Source organism: Physeter macrocephalus, chromosome 11 (assembly GCF_002837175.3).
Source record: "Physeter macrocephalus isolate SW-GA chromosome 11, ASM283717v5, whole genome shotgun sequence".
NCBI classification, from domain to species: Eukaryota; Metazoa; Chordata; class Mammalia; order Artiodactyla; family Physeteridae; genus Physeter; species Physeter macrocephalus.
This window is the reverse complement of record NC_041224.1, coordinates 67516604-67541391: the sequence shown is the minus strand read 5'-3', so window position 1 is coordinate 67541391 and position 24788 is coordinate 67516604. Positions and strand designations below refer to the sequence as shown.

The window sequence follows — 24788 nt, the reverse complement described above, 5'->3', positions numbered from 1 at the left end:
TACGCTTTAAAAAATAACTTTTTCAATCTACAAACAATAAATGCTAGAGAGGGTGTGGAGAAAACGGAACCCTCTTGCCTGCACCGTTGGTGGGAATGTAAATTGATACAGCCACTATGGAGAACAGTATGGAGGTTCCTTAAAAAACTACAAATAGATCTACCATACGACCCCGCAATCCCATTCCTGGGCATATACCCTGAGAAAACCAAAAAGAGTCATGTACCAAAATGTTCATTGCAGCTCTATTTACAATAGCCAGGACATGGAAGCAACCTAAGTGTCCATCAACAGATGAATGGATAAAGAAGATGTGGCACATATATACAATGGAATATTACTCAGCCATAAAAAGAAATGAAACTGAGTTATTTGTAATGAGGTGGATAGACCTGGAGTCTGTCATACAGAGTGAAGTAAGTCAGAAGGAGAAAAACAAATACCGTATGCTAACACATATATATGGAATCTAAGAAAAAAAAATGTCATGAAGAGATTAGTGGTAGGACAGGAATAAAACACAGACCTACTAGAGCATGGACTTGAGGACATGGGGAGGGGGAAGGGTAAGCTGTGACGAAGTGAGAGAGTGGCAGGGACATATATGCACTACCAAATGTAAATTAGATAGCTAGTGGGAAGCTGCCGCATAGCACAGGGAGATCACCTCTGTGCTTTGTGACCACGAGAGGGGTGGGATAGGGACGGTGGGAGGGAGGGAGAGGGTGGGAGGGAGGGAGACGCAAGAGGGAAGAGATATGGGAACATATGTATATGTATAACTGATTCACTTTGTTGTAAAGCAGAAACTAACACACCATTGTAAAGCAATTATACTCCAATAAAGATGTTTAAAAAAAAAAAAAAGTTTCACACCTCCATGCCAGGTCAGCCCTGACAAACAAGGCAAGATCAATAGCATGTTCTGATCTAAGACGGGCCAACCTAAGGCTAAGAGAGAGAGAACTGTTTGGCCCAACTGTAGTTTTCACTATGCCAAGTTGCACTGAAAAAAACTTGCCACCTTGTGGTTTGGCATTAGAAGCAGAGATGATACTCTAATTGTTATTACTATTCTAATTTTATCTACACACACACACATTTATACAAGATATCCTAGAGCTTTGTGAGTAGATAAGAGCATGGATCCTACAACAAGAATTTATGTTTAGCTTCACAGATCAACTTGAGATAAAAGTTCAAAGTGATTTACAAAGAAGAAATGATAAATTGTCCAGTCATTTTGGATGCTCTGAAGGAAAATGGTCTGCCTAATAAGTAGCCAAGCTGAGGAGCTAGCACTTCCTTATCTCTTCATCTTATAATATGTAGACAGGCTGGAGAATAATGGGTCACTCTAGTTGTAAGGAGAAAGGGAGAAGACTGGAGTGTGGAAGAGGAAAACAAAATACCAGGACTTTTGATTGGCTCATAACCATGAGAACAGTTACAGCCAAAACACAGACCTATGGAGATTTCCATAATAGGATTTCTCATATGATGAGTATCTCATAAATCTTTATTATGGAGCCTGCGATGATGTTAATTTAGGTAGGAGTATTATGCTATTCTATGTACCACATAGTAGCCATTTTTCAAATATTAATAACTTGACTCCTTTAGTTTAAAAAAAAACAACTCAAAATGACCTGACTTCAGATGATAAATTTCTAGTCCAAAAGTCATTTCAGAAAACGAGCCACTCTTTCCAGAACAAATGGACAGGGTTCTTCCAGCTGGTTGTTTTTTTCCTTCTTCCCTTACCCAGTATTTTCTCTAGCAGAGATCAAAGTAACTTCTTCTTGGCCTCCTATTTTTATTTACTTTTCTTGAAAGGAATTCATACTCCTTCCTTACAAAGCGTAGCTGGCTTGAACTGAAAGATCCACTCCTCAAGAAGAATGATTTCCACAGGACTCCTAGGCTTCACAAAATTTTGAAATAGGAACAAAACTGGAGCTGGAATGGTCCCATATCTTCATGTAAGAGTCCCTTTTGTAATGGGAGAAAAATCATCTCATATTTGTTTTGACTATGTATGGGAAAGCCTATTTAAAATGCTGCCAATTTTGACAGACTGTACTGTGTACATTTTCTGAATGGGAAGAAAAGCCCTAGGAGAGCCTGAGCCACAGTGACACTAGAGGGAGCTGCAACATCAAGATCCTGGAGTCGTTTGCATGGAAACTTCAGCAAGAGAACAAAACCAGGCTGGTGAAGGTTGAATCTTGTAAAATATGCCATAGGTCCTCTTTGTGGACAAGTTCTTGGTTCTGTGAAGGTGGCAATGCCTAATTCATGAAAAGGGAACACTTCGTGTGAGGAGAACAAGCAGGAAGGGACGCCCATCCTGGGCACAGTGACTCTTGCCTCTCTGCCCACTCACAAGGCACACCTTCTGGAGCTACTTCTCCAGAGGAAGCCAGAAGAACATCAAAAGGGACAGTCAGCCAGCTGGTAGTTCCACACCCACCAATGTGGACAATACACTGTCACAAAAACAGAGGTTTGAGGGAAACTGAGTGCTTGTCTGAGTTAATAAAGATGAGTGAGAACAGAGAAGGGGAAGGAGAAATATTGATTCCTATCAATTGTGCATTCAAACAAGTATCCGACAGCTCCTCAAGCTTGCTATCTGTGGAACACAGCATCCTGAAGCAATCTGGCCAGAGCCCCTAAATACAGTGGGATGGGGGACTCCTTAACCACTGTTAAATCATCTGTTGGAAAGTGGGGAAAATAATTCTTCCAGAATCAGAGCCAAATTAATCTCTCCTGAGACCTTCTTAGGCCCAGGTCAAAATATAGAACACTTAACACAAGCCTGATCTTAGTGGGGAAACAGAGCTGACAATGGATCCTCACACACAACCTGAGAAGTTTAATTCCAAACATTCATTTCAGTGCAGGAGCTCATTTTCTGTGTTGCTCATGGCAACTACTCTGCATATCTTTGAGGCAAATTTGCCATTATAAAGCATTTATGTTTGTTATAATAATCTCAACCTAGATAGCTAACTTTAAAAAAGTAGACCATGGGGGGCTTTGACTGTAAGGCCTCATTAAAAGCAGCTGGGAAGGAGAAGACAGCATTATGTGTCTAATGCTACTGACCCTTTCAGAATGCCCACGATGCCTGGGACCTGTAAAGAGGGTGTACATCTTGCTGCCCTTTCAGTATTGGGGAGTGGAATAGATATTCAGTTTAAGGCAACAAAGTAGGGAGGTGGGGGAAAAAGGTGGACATTTGGCAAAACAGGATGGCTATGGAATAAATCAGTTGTTGAATGGGGAGTGGTATTATCTGTTCTTACTTACTCTACCTTCCTCCCAAAGGCTTCCTGAAATGCTGGTGTTTGAGGGGTCTGCTCTCTATCCTCTTTTCTCATTGACATACTCCCTTCAGTAAGCTCATGGCTTCAGCCATCTTGATATACTGCTGGCTTCCACATCTACATGTGCAATCCAAACTTATCTCTGAGCTTCAGACTTACCTATACAACGGCCTACTTGATTTCTCTCCATGTATGTCCCATCCTATAGATGGATGCCTTAAACTTAACATAACCAAACCTGAACTTTTCCCCACCAAATGCCCTGTTCTTCCAGTACGCCCTCTATTGGTGAATGGCTCTGTTATCTGTCCCAACATCTAGATGAGATATGAAGTTCACTCTGGATTTCTCTTCCATCTTCATTCCCTGCATCTAGTTAATTACCAACTTCTACTGATTTTGTTCCCATATAACTTTCAAATCATCCTCTTTTCTCCATCTCTGTGGCTACCACTATCATTTGCTGGTCTACTACAAAAGATTTCCAACTGGTCTCCCTGCCTCTCATGTGATTCCCCTCAAATACACCTTCTACGTGGTCACCAGATCTGCCTTTCAAGGGAAAAAAAAAAAAAATTGGATAAACTTCCTCGTGGTTCCTCATTATCTTCACAGGATAAAGTCCTGGCCTGGCCTCTCTTTCTAGTCTTATTTCTCACCCCTCTTCTACTTTTGCCACACTGAACTACATGCAGCCAGAGCCCTACTCCTACCCTCCAGGTATTCTCTCTGATTTAGGCTCCTCTTCTCCCCTCATATGCCTGAGGGATTCCCACTTATGTTTTTCAAAGTCATCACATGCATCATGTGTGTCAAGGAGAGAAAGTGCTATATACCTTAAACCTCCTTTCTGTTTCACCTGCATCTCATGTACATGTCTCTATTATTACAGCTATCACATTTTTTTGTGTGTCTGTCTTAAGAGCAGATATTTGTATCTTTGGGTTCCAGCACAGAGCAAGGCACCTAGTGCATTCTCAGTATGTCTGCACAAATACTAAGAAAGGTGACATCTGACCTGGTGTAGCCATAAGGCTTATTTACTCAGAACAGCTAGAATATATGCATAGCTTTTATTAAACACATGGAAGTTGGCAAGGTGATGGGGAGGGGGCAATGGCTGACAAATCTGGATAATAAACACTCATGACCTGACTACACAAATGAGTAAAATCTGAACAATGAGGACTGTCTGCTGCCTTGGAGGCTCAGGGGTTTTGTATTGCACAAAACCACACAAAACGACACTGTTCTTCATCATTCCATTCAATTTTCTCTTTTCCCCAAAGAAAGCAATAATTACAAAATACAGGACTCTTCAAAAATATTCTACATTAGCTTTTATTTTTCTATTATGGGCCCAGTCGGCCTAGTATGCCTTCAGCTGACTTTCACTTTATCAGCAGGGATTCTCATTTCCAGCTCACACTATGCACTTTACAGTTCCTCAGTGAACCTTAAGTGAGATGGATATTGTAGGGAATGAATGGTAGAGGGACAAAAATGAGAAACACTGACGATCACACACACACTATACCATCTGTGGTATTATGTCACATTACCCAAAAGCACAACTCCATACAGGAAAGAGTATAGAATGAAAAGTGGCAAATTCTAAATTGATATCCATTATTTGGTACAACCTCACTCTAAGAATACAGGCTGATCACTGGCTGACCTCAATTCCTTGATCTGCCCAGGAGGAGTACTGCTTTACTTGCTGCTACACAGCTAAGACCTATACACACTCAGTGCTTTTACAAATATATTCAAAATGGATTAAGTGTTTAATATATAAATGCTGTCTGGGCCCCAAGTACTCAGAACTCCATGCTTTAGGAATCTGCTATGAGACCTGTCAGGTAGGCCAGGTATTTTACAGCTTGAATTGCTGCAAAAATATTCACATGCCCAAAAAACATTTCGGAGTCTAGAAGAGAAATTCAAGAAGGCAACTGTATAAGATTTTACTATTTTATTTGTGATTTGTACTCATCAAATCTTTTTATGCTCCCACTCAGCATATGGATCAAAAGAAAATCACCTGTAATCACCTGTTTCCGAGCCAGTAATTTAGGCTGACAAAATGACACCTAGGATGATCACACTAGAGAAACTGAGGCACAGCACAGTTCAATAACCTGCTGAGGGCCCAGATTAGGAATTCACTTAATTTGAATCCCAATTTATAATTCCCATCTATGTCCTCTCACCTCATTAATTAAAGCTATGGCTCTCTTTTCCTACTAGACAATTCATTTTGATTCTAGGTTTACATGAGTACTCCAAACTTCTCCTTTCTAAATCAATTTCCAGTTGAGACTTTAAGGCACTTCTGTATCCATTCAGCTCTGAAATAAAGTGGACACTGACCTAGGATGGCTATGAGTCTGTAGAGCTGGCTGCTGATCAATCACTTTCTGTGAAGTTCTAACGCTGGGCATATTTGTGTTGAATTATGATAATGAAAGTGGTTTCCTCTATAGCTTTTTCCTTGTCACTAAGCCAGTAATTAATTGCCTGATCCTACAGTCTGAACTAGTTGTAAATTCCTACCAATCACAGTTATTCCTATTAATGCTTTTTCATTTAGTGTCTTGCTTTCTCAGCATCCACCCAAATAAGATCAACGGAGACTCCAGAGTCAAAATGCAATAAAAGATGCTGGTCTCCACAGTTCACCTCTACTTTATTACAAGCTTTTAACAAGATTCTTGACATAGCTGGAAGAAAAGAAGCTGCTCCAGTGCTGTAATAGGAAAGTGTACATCTTCACTGAGCTTTGTGTGCTCTATCCCTGAGAACAAAGACCAGGACTACTTTTTTTTTTTTTTTTTTTGCAGTACACGGGCCTCTCACTGTTGTGGCCTCTCCCGTTACGGAGCACAGGCTCCGGACGCGCAGGCTCAGCGGCCATGGCTCACGGGCCTAGCCGCTCCGCGGCATGTGGGATCTTCCCGAACCGGGGCACGAACCCGTGTCCCCTGCATCGGCAGGCGGACTCTCAACCGCTGTGCCACCAGGGAAGCCCCCAGGACTACTTTAAAAAGAGAAGATACCTAGTACCACAGAGTTGGAACTACTGGAAAAATAAGTCAGAAATTTATACTTTTTGCTTATAAAAGATTTTCATCACCTTCCTCGAGGTAATTTCATCAATTTCTCATGTGGTCTCACATAGCAGCATTTGCTATAAAATGATCTCATGACAACAGTGAAAAAAGAATGTCGCACTGACACTGAGCCATAATTTTACCAACTGTCCACCTTGCTTCTAGGCAAAAGGCTGTCATTTGTCCGTTCAGGGATAACACTGAGACACAGCAGGGTCAATCTATTGACTCAGGTATGATGTAACAGGACAAGTTCCACGTAGGAATAAGGAGGCAGCCTGCCATAAAGCTAATGACGATATGCAAAAATAATTGTTCCTCTCTGTTCTCAGTTTCTTCCTGTGTAGAATGATGAAGGCCCGCCCTTCTGTAGTTGATGAGTGTACTTTGAAGACTACATGTTTGGTCAGTGGCTACCCAGATTCTTTGAAAGGTGGCAAAAGCAAGGTGGATTTTATTTAGAGCAGGGAAGTTAAGGGCTGGAGGCCAGCCAGCGTGCAGCCACAGAGACAGATGGTCCAATCTACCGCGTGGTGGCTCACCAAATGGTGACGAGGGGATAAAAGGAGACATGAATAACACAGAAACAGGAGTTGAACGTTAAATATTGTCTGGGAATCAATTTGGCCTTTCCTTCACCAAAACACTTAAAAATACGCTGTGCTCACTGCCTCCTCAGCCTCCCCGTTCCATATTCCCACTAACTCACTGCATTGGATATCCACTTCCACTAGTACCAAGATTGTATTTTTTCTGAGGTTTACCAGAGATTCAACTCCTGCCTTCTCCTCATTCCGCTCAAGCCTTCTGCAGTCTTGGACTCTGATCTGTGGGCCCCTGTTCTTTGCTACATCCTCTCCGAATTTTCCTGCTTTAGGTCACTTAGCTGTGTGGGCCTTTTCCCAATTTGCAGACTCTACCACTACAATCTCATACATTCCCACAGTTTGAACTAAATCAAGTTTATGAGAGGACTAGGTAAACTTGACCTCCCTTCTGAGTACCGAACTCACATTTTTGTCTGGTTACAGGCTTTCTCTTGACTTGGCTATCTCATGGGCATGCTCCACAGAGAGCTCATCTTTCTGGGTTTTCTGATTCATATTTCAGTTAATGGCATCACCATCCTCCTGGGGTTGCTCCTCCGTGAAATCTTAGCACAGTGCCCTCATCCTACATCCAGCCATGCACCAGCCATGGTCGATGGCCTGCCTCAGCTCTTTCACTGCTTGTCCCTTCTTTTCCATGGTCCTATTTCAGGATCTCTTTATTATTTACCTGGACAATTGCAATAGCATAATGACTGGCTTCCCTGCTTCCGATTCTTCTGGACTCTTCCACTGCAGTTTACTTCCAAAATCATTAATCTTACGTCATCTTTCTGTTTAAAAATCCTTAATGGTTTCCCACAAAACACAAAATAAAGCCTAACCTCTTAAGCTCGTCAATCAAAGCCTCTAAATTTGGTCCCAAATCTTTCTATAGCTCAATTTTCCACTATTCTCTCCATGCACTGTATTCACCCCTAAGAATAGTGTGAAATGGACACTAGAGGCCCTTTTTTATTGGCCCTGAGGTAAGTGTTAACAATGACTTCTTTCATTCATTAATCTTTATTTATCTTTACATCTCCACACCACTGTGAACCTTTATTATAATGTCTTGTTTAAAAGTTATTTATGCCTTTGTCTTTCCCACTGGAATATATGCTATTTGAGGGCAAGGCTTTTGTCTTATTCATATGTATTTCTGTATTCTGTTAAATGTGATATAACAGAGATATCACAATGTTTTATACAGTAAATGTTTGCTGAAAGGTCAAGAAATATTTATTGAATGCCCGTTATGTACATGTGGTGCAGTGGATAAGATGCTGCACTCCCAATGCAGGGGGCCTGGGTTCTAACCCTGGTCAGGGAGCTAGATCCCACATGCATGCCACAACTAAGAGTTTGCATGCCACAATTAAGGAGTCTGCTAGCCGCAACTAAGGAGCCCGCCTGCCACAACTAAGACCTGGTGTAAATAAATAAATAAATAAATAAATAAATAAATAACACGACCAGAGAAGAAAATTCACAGAGCTGGATTCTTTAAGAAAATAGAGGTGTTTTCTAAGTACATGAGAAGAGAGTGGTAAAATAAATAGCTACCATTTACTGAATGCTTACTTTGTGTCAAATGATGCTCTGAGCACTATATACCTCTCTATGTACATATTGACTCTTGTGATTTTTCAAAATGGCTTTAAGAAGAATGAAGTTTTTTCTCCATTTTACAGATAAAGACACTAGGCTTAGAAAAGGCAAGTAACTGGGCCAAGGTAACACAGCTAATAAGCTGCTAAAGCACAAATTTAAAGTTCAGTATCAAATGATCCAAAATCTCCAATTCCTTAGCTTTTTCAATGAAAAGACATTATGACATCATTTTTAAACAAAATAAAAACTGCCTATAATCCTCAGCACTCTAAATTTAGAAATTATTTGCATATTACCATTTTGTAGGTCAATTTTTTTAAAGTTATGGTCATAGTATTTGGTATTCTGCTATTTTAATGTGAAATTTTACAAAAAATGTTTTCCATGATTTTATACAGTCTTCATGATGACCATTTTTAATGGCTGCAAACATTCCATTGGGCTGATATACCATAATTTATTACATTGTTTCCTTAATTTCAGGCACTTTGTTTCCAATTTTTGGCAGTGCTAAAATTCTGAGGGATTGTAACATTAGTAGTTTTCTCTCATAATTTTAAGGAAAGATGTTTATGACTTTGAAGGAATGAGAAAGAAAATATCTAAGTGCAGAGCCTATCAAAATATGCTCAGGCTAGTGCCTAATATTAATGAAGAATAATAGTGAGTGACAAAAGAATGTTGAGAACTAATTTTCCATTATTGTTAACAACAATAATGCAGTTTTATTATATTTTATATATACTTCATAGCTTACAAAAGCAGTTTCACTACATAAACACATACACATATAACAATCTTACAAGGTAGGAAGGGCAGTGAAAATCAAGAGAGATTACATGACTTGTTTGGGAATACACAATGATAGATTCAGAATTTGGACTCATGTCAGCTGACTACTTTTAGTTGAAGACCGATACAATTCATATATCACACTGAATGAAAAACAGAATAAAGCTATGAACTGAACTGTGTCTTCCCAAGATTCATATGTTAAAGCCCCAACCCCCAATGTGACATATTCTCTCCCCCACCCTCCCAAGCCCTGACATAAGGACACAGCAAGAAGGTGGCTGTCTATAAGCCAGGAATAGAATCCTCCTTTCCAGTCTCCAGAACTGGGAGAAAATAAATTTCTGTTGTTCATAAAGCCATCCAGTCTATGGTATTTTGTTACGGCGGCCCAAGCAGACTAAGACCTTGTTACTGAGAAGTGGGGCACTGCTGTAACCGATACCCAAAAATGTAGAAGTGGGTTTGGAATTGGGTAGAAGCTGGAAGAGTTTTAAGATTCACAATAGAAAAAGCCTAGATACTGATGAACAGACTGTTGCTAGAAATATGAACATTAAGGGTGATTCTGGTGAGGTCTCGGAAACGAGGAACATATTATTAGAAAATAGAAAAAAAGGTGAGATTTCTAATAAAATGGCAAAGAACCTGGCTAAACTGTGTTCCAGTATTTTGTGGAAGGTAGAACTAGTGAGCAATGAAATTGGATATTTAGCTGAGAGACTTCTAAATAAAGGGTTAAAGGAATGACTTGTTTCCTCTTGACTGCTTATAGTGAAGTGCAAAGGGAGAAAGAACTGAAGAAGGAATTGTTAAGCAAAAAGGAACCAGGGCTTGAAGATTTAGAAAACTCTCAACCTACCCACAGATTGGGAAGGCCGGGAGGAACCTGCTCAGTGCCTCAGGGGTAGGCTGCCCTGGCAGAGAGTCATGTGGGCGGGGCCCCTACAAAGAGCCAAATGATCAGGGTGCCCAGCAGAGCCACAGCGGTGATGCTATCATCTCAGTGGGCCTGGAGGGCAGAGTACTGAGTCAAAGAGGATTATTCTTGAGCCTTAATATCTAATGGAATTTGCCTTGCAAGGTTTCGGACTTGCTTTGGACCCATCATCCTTTCCTTCCTTCTGATTTCTCCTTTTTAGAATGGGATTGTGTATCCTATCCTTGTCCGCCACTGTATTTTGGAAGCACATAACTTGACTAGTTTCATAGGTTTACAGTTGGAAAGGAAATTTGTCTCAGGATTTAACAGACCCTGAGTTTCACACATATCTCATTTAGATAATATTTAGATGAGTCTTTGGACTTTAGACTTCAGAGTTGATGCTAGAATGAGTTAAGACCTTTGGGGCTGTTGGGATGGACTGAACATATTTTGCATGTGTTAAGCACATAAATTTTGGGGGACCAGGAGCAGAATGCTATGGACTGAATTGTGAACCCCCCCAATTCATATGTTGACATGTTAACCCCCAATGTTACTATATTTAGAGATAGGGCCTACAAAGAGGTAATTAGGGTTAAATGAGATCACAAGGGTGGGGCCTTGATATGGATTAGTGTCCTTATAAGAAGAGACACTAGACAGCCCCCACCCCTTCAGCCATGTGGGGACTTAGGAAGAAGGCAGCCACCTGCAAGGCAGAAAGAGAGCCCTGACTAGAAACTAAATCAGCCGGAACCTTGATCTTGGACTTGCCAGCATTCAGAACTGTGAGAAAATAAATTTATGTTGTTTAAGCCATCCAGTCTTAGTATTTTGTTATGGCTAAGACAACACCCAAAGTTAAGATTTTGGTACTCTATCACTGCAGTGCACTTGTATTTAAGGGGTAGTATCCTTTGGTTTTCAAATTGTTAAATTCTAGCACCAACTTACTTTTATAACTTTTTTTTTTTTTTTTTTTTTTTTTTTCCGGATGCGCAGGCTCAGCGGCCATGGCTCACAGGCCTAGCCGCTCCACGGCATGTGGGATCATCCTGGACCGGGACACGAACCCGCGTCCCCTGCATCGGCAGGCGGACTCTCAACCACTGCGCCACCAGGGAAGCCCTTTTGGTAACATTTTAAAAGACCCTTTAGTCTCTTCAACAGACATAGAGAACAGACTGTGGTTGTGGAGTTGGCAGGGGGTGTGGGGTGTGGGGTGTGGGATGTGGGTAGGGGGAGGGAGGGATGGACTGGGAGTTTGGGGTTAGTAGATGCAAACTATTACATATAGAATGGATGACAACAAGGTCCTACTGTATAGCACAGGAGACTATATTCAATGTCCTGGGATAAATCATAATGGAAAAGAATATAAAAAAAGAATGTATATATATATGTATAACTGAGTCACCTTGTTGTACAGCAGAAATTAACACAACATTGTAAATCAACTATACTTCAATTAAAAAAAAAAGAGAGAGAGAAAGACAGTCATACCTGTTAAGCTACTCTAAATTCCATTAGTATGGAAAGGGATATTTTAAGAAGACAAACAGCAAAAAGTTGTTTGTGTGAGCCAACTGCTGGTCTTTTTTGCTTATCTCTGCAAAGGCAGGGTTCACAGTGTGCTAGTAGTTTATTCCTTTAAGGTTGTACTATCAACTGGATCCTTCTACAAATGCCTAGAGGGTCTTCAAAGAGACATTTATAGTCACCATTTAGTGCAAAACATCCTTTCCCAAACCTGCCAACAACTCTCAGTATATAACCACTTGCCACCTGTTCTTTGAAGATTGCTTTTGCATCATTACAAGCAAAGAAATCAATACCAAACCATTGATTTGGGAAAGAGACAAGATTGCACAGCAATAATACATAAAGTTAGTCAAGCCCTACTTCTTAGTTGTTTTGAACAACAGATAGTTCAATGTCCCTTTCTGAAATAGGTACTCATCTTGCTTGCATTGGCGATCTTGTAGCAATACAGGCCCAAGATAGATGAGGCCCCATAACTCCAACCGGTATAACAGCTCTTGAATGCTACACAGAATCTCAAAATGCCTTTTTAGACCCAACAGTAATGTATTAACTCGAATCTAGATCCTCTCTCTGCAGTTTACCCCTCAGTTTAATTTAAAAAGTGTGGGCTGGGGCACAGGGTCACTCTGCGAGTGTCACCAGAGAGTGAAGTGGCTTAGGTGCTGCAAATGCAGGGAGCAGCCAGCTGAAGGTCTGGTGCAAAAATATACTGTCTTGATAGACAGGCAAGACCAATCGTTTACCTTATCCATTAATTTACTAAGACACCATCTGGTCTTTCTAAGCCAAATTAACACGTACAAGTCCTTTAGATATGTTAATTAGTTTGGAACCAGTGAACAGAATCAGTAAAAAGGGACTATGGGAAGGGAGAACACTACCTTAAGTTTACACAGAGCTTTACGTTTTTAGAAACTCTTTCACATGCATTATCTTACTTGATCCTAACCTCAATCCCACAAAGTAGATGGATCATTGTTGTAAACATCTGAAAGAGGAGGAAACTGAGGCTCAAAAGATTGCCGTTCTCCTAAAATAATCTAGGGAAGAAGCTAAGGGATAGTGAAAGAAGTGAATACCTATCAGGGGCATTTTGTTCTCTTTTAGCCAAACGGCCCCATAAGATGGGTACCATTATTATTCCTTTCTAAAGCTGAGGAAACTGAGACTTAGAATAGCAACTTGTAACAGAGCTACTAAGTGGCAGAGTCAGGATTTGAACCCAGATCTTTTGGACTTCAAAGTCCATGCTTTATTTATTACATTGATGAAGCCTATGGCTTACTGTTACAGTGAATGTAATTGCTCAAGAATTCTTGATTTTAAGAGTTTTAGCGTTCTTAAAGAAGTGGGTTGTCTGGTATGGGTGATATACATTTAAGAAGTTAATATGTGACATAACAGACAAAGTGTAGGCTATGGAGTCAGAGAGATATGTGTTTAAATCCTAGCTCTACTAATTGCTAGCTGTGTGACCCTAAGCTTTATTCTCCTCATCTGTCAAATGGATAAAAAGATCTTAACCCTATGAAGTCGATGTGAAGATTAAATTATATAACACTAAAAAGTTCCTGGTACATCAACAAATATTGGTTACTTTCCTCTATAAAAATGTTTATCCAGGAAGCAGAGGAGTTAGAAAGCAGGGATAGACAAGGGTCTCTTATTTGCCAGAGGATAAAGACAGAAGTATAGAGTGGAAGGCACATAACAGACCTCATTTGTACAGGAAATCTTTGCAAACAATCACAGCTCAAGTATCACCTACTTCAAGAAGAATTCTCTGGCATCGAGAGTCTGGGTTAAGGTCCTTCTAAGCTCCCACAGAATTCTGTTTACTTCTATCTTAGCATTCAGTATACTGTGCTATGTCTGTCTCTTTACATATCTGTTTTCTCCTCTAGATAATAAGTTAACCTCTCTTCTAGCACAATATCTGGTGTAAGGTAGATGCTCAATAAGTTTTTGCTGAATGGAGGAATGAAGAAAAAATAAATAAAACCAGACCCATCTCAATAACAGTGTGTTGGAGAAGATTAAAATCAGATTTATAAAATTTTCTTACCTTGACTGCATAGTTATTAAGTGGATCTTTTGCATATGAAGCTGTGTAGTAAACTGCATCGCCTGCCTCACAACATGGCTTGTCACTGGTTAGCCTGAAGTCTGACCAGCTGTCCACCCCAAAACGGAGCTGGTCTTTCTGCCCAGCCATGAAAAGGTCTTCACATTTAATAGCCAGTTTCTTCAAGGCATCTGTATGAAGGTTTCGGATTTTACCCACCACTTCTTCACGATTCTCAAGTCCTCGATAAAGTGCTTGCCTCTGTGGCTTCTGGATACTCCGGCCCTGTCTACAAGAGGGACCACGCCGGCTGGACAGGGACTCTGTGCTATTGGAAAATCTATCCTTAATACTGAGAGTGGTTAAGCTGGAGATGCTGTTTGCTGCTGAGGGCACAGGTCTCTCCTTGTGCAAAGGTCTCTCCAAGGAGTCATAAGACTCAATGTCCAGTCCCTTGAGTTCATAACTGATTGAAGAGCCAGCACTGCTGGCATCCCAGTTTGGGTCGATATCATAGGTGGGATTAGCCATGACACAAAGAGTAGTTTCCAGGGATTTTTGGAGGTCTTTGGAGATTGGCTCTGTATTGGCTCTTATGATCATTTTCTTTGGCAGTGGGGGTGGTGTAGGTTGAGAAGCATTAGGTGCTTCTTGGTCTGTTTTCCCACCAAAGGCAATGGCATCATCCAAAGCTCCCTTAGGCTGCCGTGGATGCTTGGGAGGTATCATGGCTGCTCTAGATTGCCCTGTATTGTTTTAAAATAAAGAAAGAAAGGGAAAAAATAAGAATAATTAAGTAAAGTTTCCATTCTTGTTATATAATTGAAACTTAAGCAGAAATAAGGGAGGTGGCCACAAGAATATAAGAAGTCAATGTTTTAATCCAAAAATGGTAAAAGAAAACAAAGAACAAATAGCTAAATTTAAAGGTAAGAGTTCGAGACTTGATGGAAGCAACAAATGTGAACAATGTCTCCGTATTTCTTTGCCATAGGAACAGGGCAATGGGCTTTGTTTTCAAGAAGGAATTCATATTCTCCACTCCTGGCCCCAAGAGTGCTGTATTCCCCACTCTAGAGTACTAACGAGTGACAGACACTCAAATAACTGTACTGTGACAGAAAAGAGATGATAGTATTTGTGGATAAAAAAAAATTACTTGGGAGCATTATTAAAAACAATTGGGATTAGCAAATGAGACCGCTAGACTGGTGCTCAGAAGATACTATTCTATTCTTTTAACTTTGTTCCAAAGTTACATTGTATTGTATACAGCACTTGTCATTTTCCATCCAATACATATGAATACAATTTCATAAACCATGTTATTTCACTTCACAACAGAGATGAATTCCAGCACCACTTAAACTGGTCTATGTACAAGATCCCTGAGATTGTGGTAAGGGGAACCATGCATATGAGCAGTCAACTGCTGTTTCAAACATCATTCACAAACTCTTACATGGTTCTGTCTTATTTTGGGGGGCATATAAACTGTGATTTGAGAGATGCTACTTTTGAAATTCTCTTACAACAAGCCCTAGTTACAGGACCAGTCATCTTTGTTTCCTTTCTAGAATTTATGCTTAGAAGAAGAGAAAACGCATAAGTATGTGATCAATGACACCTTCAGGACATTGTATAATGGGGAAGAAGCATTATTTTTTTAAAGATAGAGAAATATACCATGAAAGTTTAATAAAAGCTATTAAAATCAGTAATGTTATTAAAATGAAATCTCCACTCAATATTTCAGAGTTAGAGCATAATGCTCTGTTATGGGTGGAATTATGTCCTCTCTCCCAAAATATACTGAAGTCCTAACCTCTGGTACCTGTGAATGTGACCGTATTCAGAAACAGAGTCTTTGTAGAGGTAATCAAGTTAAGATGAGGTCATTAGGGTAGGCCTCAATCCAATATGGCTGGTGTCCTTAGAAGAAGGGGAAAATGTGATATAAAGACAGACACACAGGGAGAACACCATGTGATGACAGAGGCAGAGACTGGAGTAATGCAGTTGCAAGCCAGGGATGCTAAGGATTGACGGCCACCACCAGATGCTAGGAAGAAATAAAGAAGGATTCTACCTAGAATCTGAGAGGGAATGTGACCTTGCTAACACCTTAATTCACCTCCAAGCTGCCAGAACTACAGGAGAATAAACTTCTCTTGTTTTAAGCCACCCACTTTGTGGTACTTTGTTATAGCAGCCCTAGGAAACTATGCTCCTACTGATGATTAGACAGAACAGAAGGCATCAGATGGTCTTGAGGATGATAATGAATAAAGACGGTGGCTTGTTTTATTAAAAATCATGTCCTTGTAGCAATGCCAAGGGGAAGCACCATATAAACTGTGATTGTAACAACAATATACTCCATTTCCCACATATGCAACTCTCTTCAAGAACACCCAAGAGTTTACACAAACTATGACAATTTATAAGCAAACCTAAGGACGCCGTTTCTCCATCAATGGCATGTAGCAATATTCTTTTACAAGGAACAGAGCTACATTACATATAAATAAGAAATATCAATATATATAGACAGCATGAGAATGAGACAGAGAAAGAGTATGCGAATGCTAAACTCTAAGAGGGCCAGGGCTTTCATTTTACTAATGCTGTACCCTCTATGTCAAAAATCAGGGCCTGTATATAATTGATGATCAATAAATATTTCTTGAATGACTAAAGAAATAAATATTTAGGGCTAAAAGAGGCAAAACTGTATAGGTACCTGTAACAAGTAAAGATACTGAATTAATAATTTATAAAATCCCCACAAAGAAAAGTCCAGGACCATATGGCTTCGTTGATGAATTCTACCAAACATTTAAAGAAGTATTAAAACCAATCATTCACCAACTCTTCCAAAAAATAGAAAGGGAGGGAACACTTACCAAATTGAAACCTATGACAGGCCAATATTATCAATATATATCAAAACAAGAGAAAGACATTACAAGAAAACTATAGACTAATATCCCTTATTACTAGGCACAAAAATCCTCACAAAATACTAGCAAACTGAATCCAGCAACATATGAAAAGGATTACACATCACAACAAATTTGGATTTATCCCAGGAATGCAAGGTTGGTTTAACATCTGAAAATCAATCAATGTAATACACCATGTAAACAAAATAAAGAGTGAAAAAACCTCACATGGTCAGCTCAACAGATGCAGAAAAGGCATTTCAGAAAATCCAATACTTTTCATAATAAAAACACTGAACAAACTGGGAAAAGAAGGGATCATCCTCATCCTGATAAAGGTCACCTATGAAAAACCAAGAGCTAAATCATACTTAATGGCAAAAGACTAGATTTTTTCCCCACGAAGATCAGGAACAAGACAATGATTTCCATTCTTGTCACTTCTAGTCTACATTGTACTGGAGGATCTAGCCAGGGAAATCATGAAAGGAAAAGAAATAAAAACATGCAGATTGGAAAAGAGGTAAAATTATCTCTATTCACAGGTGACATAATCTTGTATATAGGAAAGGCTAAGGAATCCACAAAAAAACTATTAGAACTAATATACCAGTTCAGCAAGATTGCAGGATATAAGATCAATATAAAAAATCAATTGTAACCTAAATAGACATTTCTCCAAAGAAGATGTACAGATGGCCAGCAAACACATGAAAAGATGCTCAATCATTAGAGAAATGCAAATCAAAACTACAATGAGGTATCACCTCACACCAGTCAGAATGGCCATCATCAAAAAATCTAGAAACAATAAATGGAGAGGGTGTGCATGCTAACGCATATGTATGGAATCAAAAAAAACCCTACCGATGAACCTAGTGGCAGGGCAGGAATAAAGACGGAGACATAGAGAATGGACTTGAGGACACAGGTGGGGAAGGGGAAGCTGGGACAAAGTGAGAGAGTAACACTGACATATATACACTACCGAATGTAAAATGGATGGCTAGTGGGAAGCTTTTGCATAGCACAGGGAGATCAACTCAATGTTTTGTGATGACCTAGAGGGGTGGGATAGGGAGGGCGGGAAGGAGGCTCAAGAGGGAGGGATATGGGGAGATATGTATACATATAGCAGATTCACTTTGTTGTACAGTGGAAATTAACACAACATTGTAAAGCAATTATACTCCAATAAAGATGGGGAAAAAAATCAATTGTATTTCTATACACTGGCAATGAATAATCCAAAAGTTAAATTAAGAAAACAATTCCATTTACAATATCATCAAAAAGAATAAAGTATTTAGGAAAAAATTAGGAAGTTAAGTGTAAGACTTGTACATGGAAAAGTACCAAACACTGAAGAAGGACATTAAAGATCTAAATAAATGAAAAGACATCTTATGTTCATGGATTAGACTTAATATATTCAGATGGAAATATTCCCCAAATTGATCTAAAAATTTAATGTAATCCCCATCAAAATCCCAGCTGGCCTTCTTGCAGAAATTGACAGGATGATCCTAAAATTCATATGGAAACACAAAGGATCAAGAGTAGGCCTCCCTGCCCAAATCTTGAAAAACAGAACAGTTGAAGAACCCACATTTCCCGACTTCAAAACTTACTTCACAACTACAGTAATCAAGACTGTGGGGTACTGGCATAAGAATAGAAATACAGATGAATGGAATAGAATTGAGAGTCCAGAAATAAACTCATATTTATGGTCAACTGATTTTCAACAAGGATGCCAAGACAATTCAATGGGGAAAGAGAAGTCTTTTCAACAAATGGTGCTGGGACAACTTGATATCCACATGCAAAAGAATGAAGTTGAACCCCTGTGTCATAGTATACACAAAAATTAACTCAAAATGTATGAAAGATCTAAATGTTAAGAGCTAAATCTATAAAACTCCTGGAAGAAAACATAGGAATAAATTTTTTCAACCTTGGGTCAGGCAATGATTACTTAAATATAACACCTAAAGCAACAAAAGAAAAGCAACAAGAGAAAAAAATAAATAAATTGGAATTCATAAAAATGAAAAACTTTTGTGCTTCAAAGGTTAACTTCAAGAAAGTGAAAAGACAGCCCTTAGAATGGGAGAGAATATGTGTAAATTATATATCTGATAAGAGACTTGTATCTAGAATTTATAAATAACTATTACAATGAAAATATAAATAACCCATTAAAAGTGGGTAAAGGATTTGCATAGACATTTCTCCAAAGAAGATATACAAATGGCCAATAAGCACATGTAAAGATGCTCAGCATTTCTCACTAGGTAAATGCAAACTAAAACCACGAGACATCACTTCACATCCACAAAGCTGGCTTTAATTAAATAGATGAGCAAGTATTAGTAAAGATATGGAGAAATTTAAACCCTCATACATTGCTAGTGGGAATCTAAAATGGTGCCACCACCTTGGAAAACATTTTGGTAGTTACTCAAAAAATAAAACACAGAGTTACCACATGACCCAGGATTTCTAATCCTAGGGATATATCCGAGAGAAATGAAAACATATGTTCACACAAAAACTTGTACTCAAATGTTCACAGCAACACTTGAGTAGAAGTACAAGATAAGAGCCCAAAAGTGGAAACAACTCAAATGTCCATCAACTGATGATGAATGGATAAACAAAGTGTAGCATAGCCACACAACGGAATATTATTCAGCCATAAAAAGAAATGAAGTACTGATATGTGCTACAACCTGTATGAACCTTGGAAACATCATGCTAAGTGAGAGAAGCCAGTAATAAAAAACCACATATCATATGATTCCACTTATATGAAATGTCTAGAAATACACAAATTCATAGAGACAGACAGTAGATTAGTGGTTGCTATGGCTCGGGGGAAGGGAGAATGGAAACAGAGAGTGATTGTTAATGGGTTTCTGTTTGGGGTGATGAAAATGTTCTGGAATTAGATACTCGTAGTGGTTGTAAAATTCTGTTAATATACTAAAACTCATTGAATTGCACACTCAAAAAGGGTGAATTTTATGGTATGTAAATTATATCTAAATAAAGCAAATCAACAATCCATTTTTAGAAACCACCATAAATTCAGTTTTCAGTCATATCTTCCTATTTTTCTGTGCTCTTAACAATACGAAGGATGTAGGGGCTTGGCATTTACTGAACTCTTCCTGTGATGGTGAGGCCTCCCTCCCAGTGCTGCCCCAGCCCTACTTTGCCTCAGCTAATGTGAGAAGTCAGAAGCACAGTTTATTTACAAGATGACAGAAATACGCTTTGTAACAAATCTTCATTTTCCATTTGCTGACCCAGACAGTGGAAAAGGTTAGAAGTAGTGAACTGCACCAGCACCTTATCTTCCTGTCCTGACTACTGTGGCAGTGTCCTGTTACCACAGTCTCCAATTTTGCCTTCCTCACCACACTGGCCATTAGAGACTTTATTCAAACACCAAAGCTGATCATGGCACTCCGCTACTTCAAAAATTCTGTCCTTGAGAATTTGGACTCGATCCCGAGGATGGAGTTTTCTTTGCTTCAGCACAGAAAGCAAGGCTTTTATGACCTTGCCCTGGTTGTTCTGTTTCTCTCATAGCATTTCCCCTTGTGTCATAAGTTGGGGCTACCAAACTGCCTGTGGTTTCTCCAGCACTCTTGGCTACTTCATGTTGTGTCTGTGCTCATGTTGACCCTCTTCCAGGAATGATTTCCCTCTCCTCTCATCTTTAAACATTCTGCCTCTGAGGAATGTTTCTTACTCCATTTCGCGAAGCTGACCTCTCCTTCCTTGGGACCACAGATACATTCTGTGAACATTTCTCTCTAAGCACTGAGAATACTTGACTTGTGTCCCTGTCTGAATTCCCCATAGGTTTGTTCATTCAGAACAGAGAACTTTCTCATTTGTATACCCAGGACAAAGCAAGGAGTCTGGCTGAGGGGGAAATGGAAGGGAGAAAGGAATTAATGAACAAAAAAACTAAAAACATGAACCTATTCTCACTCCTTCCAATGTGGACCTTAGGAGAATCTTTATGGGAAGGTCATTTTCTTTCCATTTTTCTAAATCAGAACAAACGAAAACAGTCATGGACACAGAAGGAATGGAGGATTCCAAAAGTGCTTTTCTTTTCTTTTAAATGACCTCAGAACTGACAGATGAGACAAGGTCTATCATCAGCAGCAGCTCTTTAGTGCTTATCAGAGGAGGTAGAAGAGGGCTGATCATGCCGCTTTCCACCACCTTCCGAATAAAGTCCAAACTCCTCAGGAAGTTGGTCAAGGCTGTCAGCCTTACCTAACCCTATTTCTCATCAACCCTCCCAAAAGAATCACTCAATTCCTGTTCTTTTAATATGCTCCATGTTTTTATTTTTACATCTCTGCCTTAGTAAAGGTGTTCCGTCCTAAGCCCAGCTCAAATAACCCTTTCTCTACTGAAGCCCTCCCTCCTCTCTAATCCCCACCTCCAAACTGGGAGCCACCCCTTCTTCCTCTGTGTTCTCTTACCACTTTTCACTCTATGACAGCATTTTTAGCCTTTTATAATGTGTGTATGTTTTTTGTTTTTTTTTTTTTTTTTTTTTTTACATTTCCTCAGAACTTCTGGCATGGTGTGAGACACGCAGCAAGTGTGCAGGAAACAGCTGCCAGACTGAAGGACAGAGTGTCAGCAGAGTTGGTCATCATTCCAAAATGAAAATGGACAGCCAAGGCAGCAAGGAGGTAAAGATAATTAATAGTGGTTTCTCTCCCTAAACAGTGGGATATGACCTCCTGGGAGCTAAGATTTCCACATGGGAATAAGAAATGTTTGCGTTCCAAATGAAATCATGAACATTCTACAGCCCATGCAAGTAGGTCAAGCCATTCGCCCAAGTCTAAAAGCATCCTGTGTTTTTTAATATTTTCTTCTGAGAAGGATAAGTTCTCCTAACTGAATTCCAATCATCTGGGTCAATGTTTTAAAAGCTTGGTATCTTAGCTGTTTTTATTTTAAACTTTTAATCCTGTACATTCTTCTCAAGCCTCCGGGACCAGACACTAAGCTCAGCTTTCAGCAGGCCTGATATAACATCACATACTCTACATTTTTGTGGCATGCCAGCTCTCTAAACAGAAAGAAACATAGATTGTGTTCAAAACCTTGCCTTGCTATAGACTAAAAAGTTCTTTTGGACAAATATATTTGACTAAACCACACTCAATCTTTACTTTCCTTTCTTTTTGAGTTTCTAAACTTTATCTTTATACTTTCTCTTCACTTAAAAATGTCTTCAGACTGACAAATAAGGCCTTATATCACATTCTGAAAAGCAAATGATGAAAGATGGATTAAAAGGGAATAATTTAATGACACTACTTCAAAGAAGCAAAAAGGTGTTTAAAACTCCTCAGGAAGGAAGATTATTGATATAGGCTCTAAAAACTTACACAATTGGTATAATAAATAGAAAGGAAATAAGAAAAATATTATCTCTAAAGATCAACATTTTAAAGATGATTATACAGTAAAAAACTCAAAATAATAATTACATCACTATAGACATCTACCGGAAGGCACTATCATTTGAAGACACACTCAGGAGAAATCACAGCAAATGTTTGCTTAAGACCTGACAACCACTACAATCTTAGGGTGCTAGGGATTAAAGGCATTTAAGGATAACCCATTTAGACAGGAGCAGTATGTTAATGAGTACAATTAGCTCTTTATTCCAGTAAGACAGGAATGTCATGGTCTCCTGGTCAGTCTCCCTGCCTCCAGTCATTCTGTAGGTAGCTTCCAGAATGATCTGTAAAAAATCCTGATCATGTCCCTCTATCCAAAATTCTTCAGTGGCTCTCCATTTCCTATAGGTAAAAGATACACTCATTGTGATACATACATACCATTTATGATCTGGCCTTGCTTTTCCACTCTGCCCCATTTTGCTAACTCTGCCCTTTCACTCTGCACTTAAGCTACCTTTAATTAATTACTGGTAGTTGACTGAACATTCATTTTTCTATCAAGCTTCAGGCCTTTGTACATACTCTTCCCTCTACCTGGAATGTTCTCCCTTGCTTGTCAATCTGGCAAACAACTACTCTTCTTTCAAGCTTGAAAACTTAGTGACCCTCTCCTAGACTCCTCCAGGCAGGGGCTTTTATTGAACCTGTAAATACCTGCATCACAGCAACTATCACATGAGCTCCTAAGAGTCCAGCCCCCATGGCTGTCTTTCCCAAAGAGCAGAAGTCCTTGAAGATAGCACTAGTATTCCCAGTGCCTAGCCTGGTTCCCAGGAGATAGCTGGCACTCAACAAACGAAAGTGTTAAAGCCAAAATAAATGGAATATATTTTTCTATTTAAATTGTAATTTCAATAGTCATCCTTAATCTTTTCCCAGGTCTCATGACAAGTAACACAGATGAGAACGGGAAGGGAGAGGACAACAGAAGAGATGATCATCACCAAACTGGGAAAGATGCACTGGAGTTTATAAATATAGATGCCACACAGCACACTGTGCACCAGCCTTGTCAAATAAGTAGGCCTCTCCCTGGCTGCCCCCAGCACTCACTGTATCATCCCCTGGCAGTGGGCATCGGCAACTTAGGAGGAAGGGTCCTAATCTATCTGGGCATTATTACTGTACTAGGTCCCACCAGAGTTAAATGTAAGCACCAACTGGCAAATCACAGGGGACATCAAGTTCATGCCAAATGATAAAACGAAGCTTTAAGACCACTTCAGGCTCAGGCTTAGCCTCAAATAAAGAGATACACGGACCACTTTAAAGAATGTCAGTGGTGTAGCAGCTGACAGACTCAATTTTTAAAGATCTCATTAATGAGAACCTCTCCAAGAACAGAGATTGTTTATTTGGGGGTAAGTTATCTATGTAATTTGAATATTGCACTCTGCCAACAAATTCCAGTACATGGGAAACTATTTTTAAATGTGAATGCAGCTAACTTAAAAGATAGGAACACAGTCTATAGTTTCTTTTTAAATAGAGATAATTACATTTTTAGGAAGTACAACAAATGCACAAATGTTCAGAGCTGTCACTCTCCCTTTTTTAAAAAACATCCAGATAATCTAAAAATGTGCAATTCTTTCATCTTTGGTTCAAATAGTTAACTTTGCATTGTGTGGCATAATGTCTGGCCCATAGAATTGTTATTCCTCAATAATTATTTGTTGAGTAAATGAATGAATGGTAATATACTCTTCAGAATGATTGTTTTTAAAGCTTCCACTTATGATGACATTACTCCATAATTACAACCATCAAGGCTGGCAATGTAATGACATTCCTTTAAGTTTATCTATTCTTTAAAATTTATCACCGATGGTCAATACATTGCCAAAGGAAGTTCTGGAGAAAGAAGACTTTCAGGTGTTTTCTTTCAGTGTTTGACCGGTGCAGCCTTAAGGAGATGCTCTAGGTAAGTAAGATGAGAAATGTGGACAGTTTCACGTGGAAAGGAAACTGAGGTATGGCTTACATAATTCCTTAATTAGGAAACACCTGATTAAGTCTCATTATAGAAAAAAAAAAGCCAGCTGATAAATGGAACAAACTAGGACTTGTAATTTTCCTGTATGAACTTTCCTCAGGAGAGCTCAGTTTCCCTAACCTGAAACTTACATAGTCAAATGTTAAGTCATTTTTGGCACATTCATCCAAACATGTTCTCAGCACCTTCTGTGTGTTTTAGATAACGTGCTAGGTTGTAGGCACAAAGAAAGAGGAACGAGAGTGAAAACAGCCTGAAGGGGCTAGTGCGCCACGGCTAGCCGGGAGGGAGTCCGGGAGAAGTCTGGAGCTGCCGAAGAGGCAAGAGACCTTTTCTTCCCTCTTTGCTTCCT

General features: G+C 39.4%; 1 protein-coding gene across 13 annotated transcripts in view; it reads right to left on the bottom strand.

Moving 5' to 3' along the window:
* The window catches only part of PEAK1 (pseudopodium enriched atypical kinase 1), a 320328-nt gene that overhangs the window by 14057 nt on the left and 281483 nt on the right, over positions 1 to 24788 (bottom strand). For 12 of the 13 annotated variants that reach the window (XM_024128687.3, XM_055088128.1, XM_055088131.1 and 9 more), the window contains one exon: positions 13977 to 14722. In XM_024128687.3, coding sequence (XP_023984455.1) covers positions 13977 to 14722 — 746 coding nt within the window. Of the gene's footprint in view, positions 1 to 13976; positions 14723 to 24788 lie in introns of those variants that run through there. The other variant, XM_055088134.1, reaches the window with a different exon arrangement.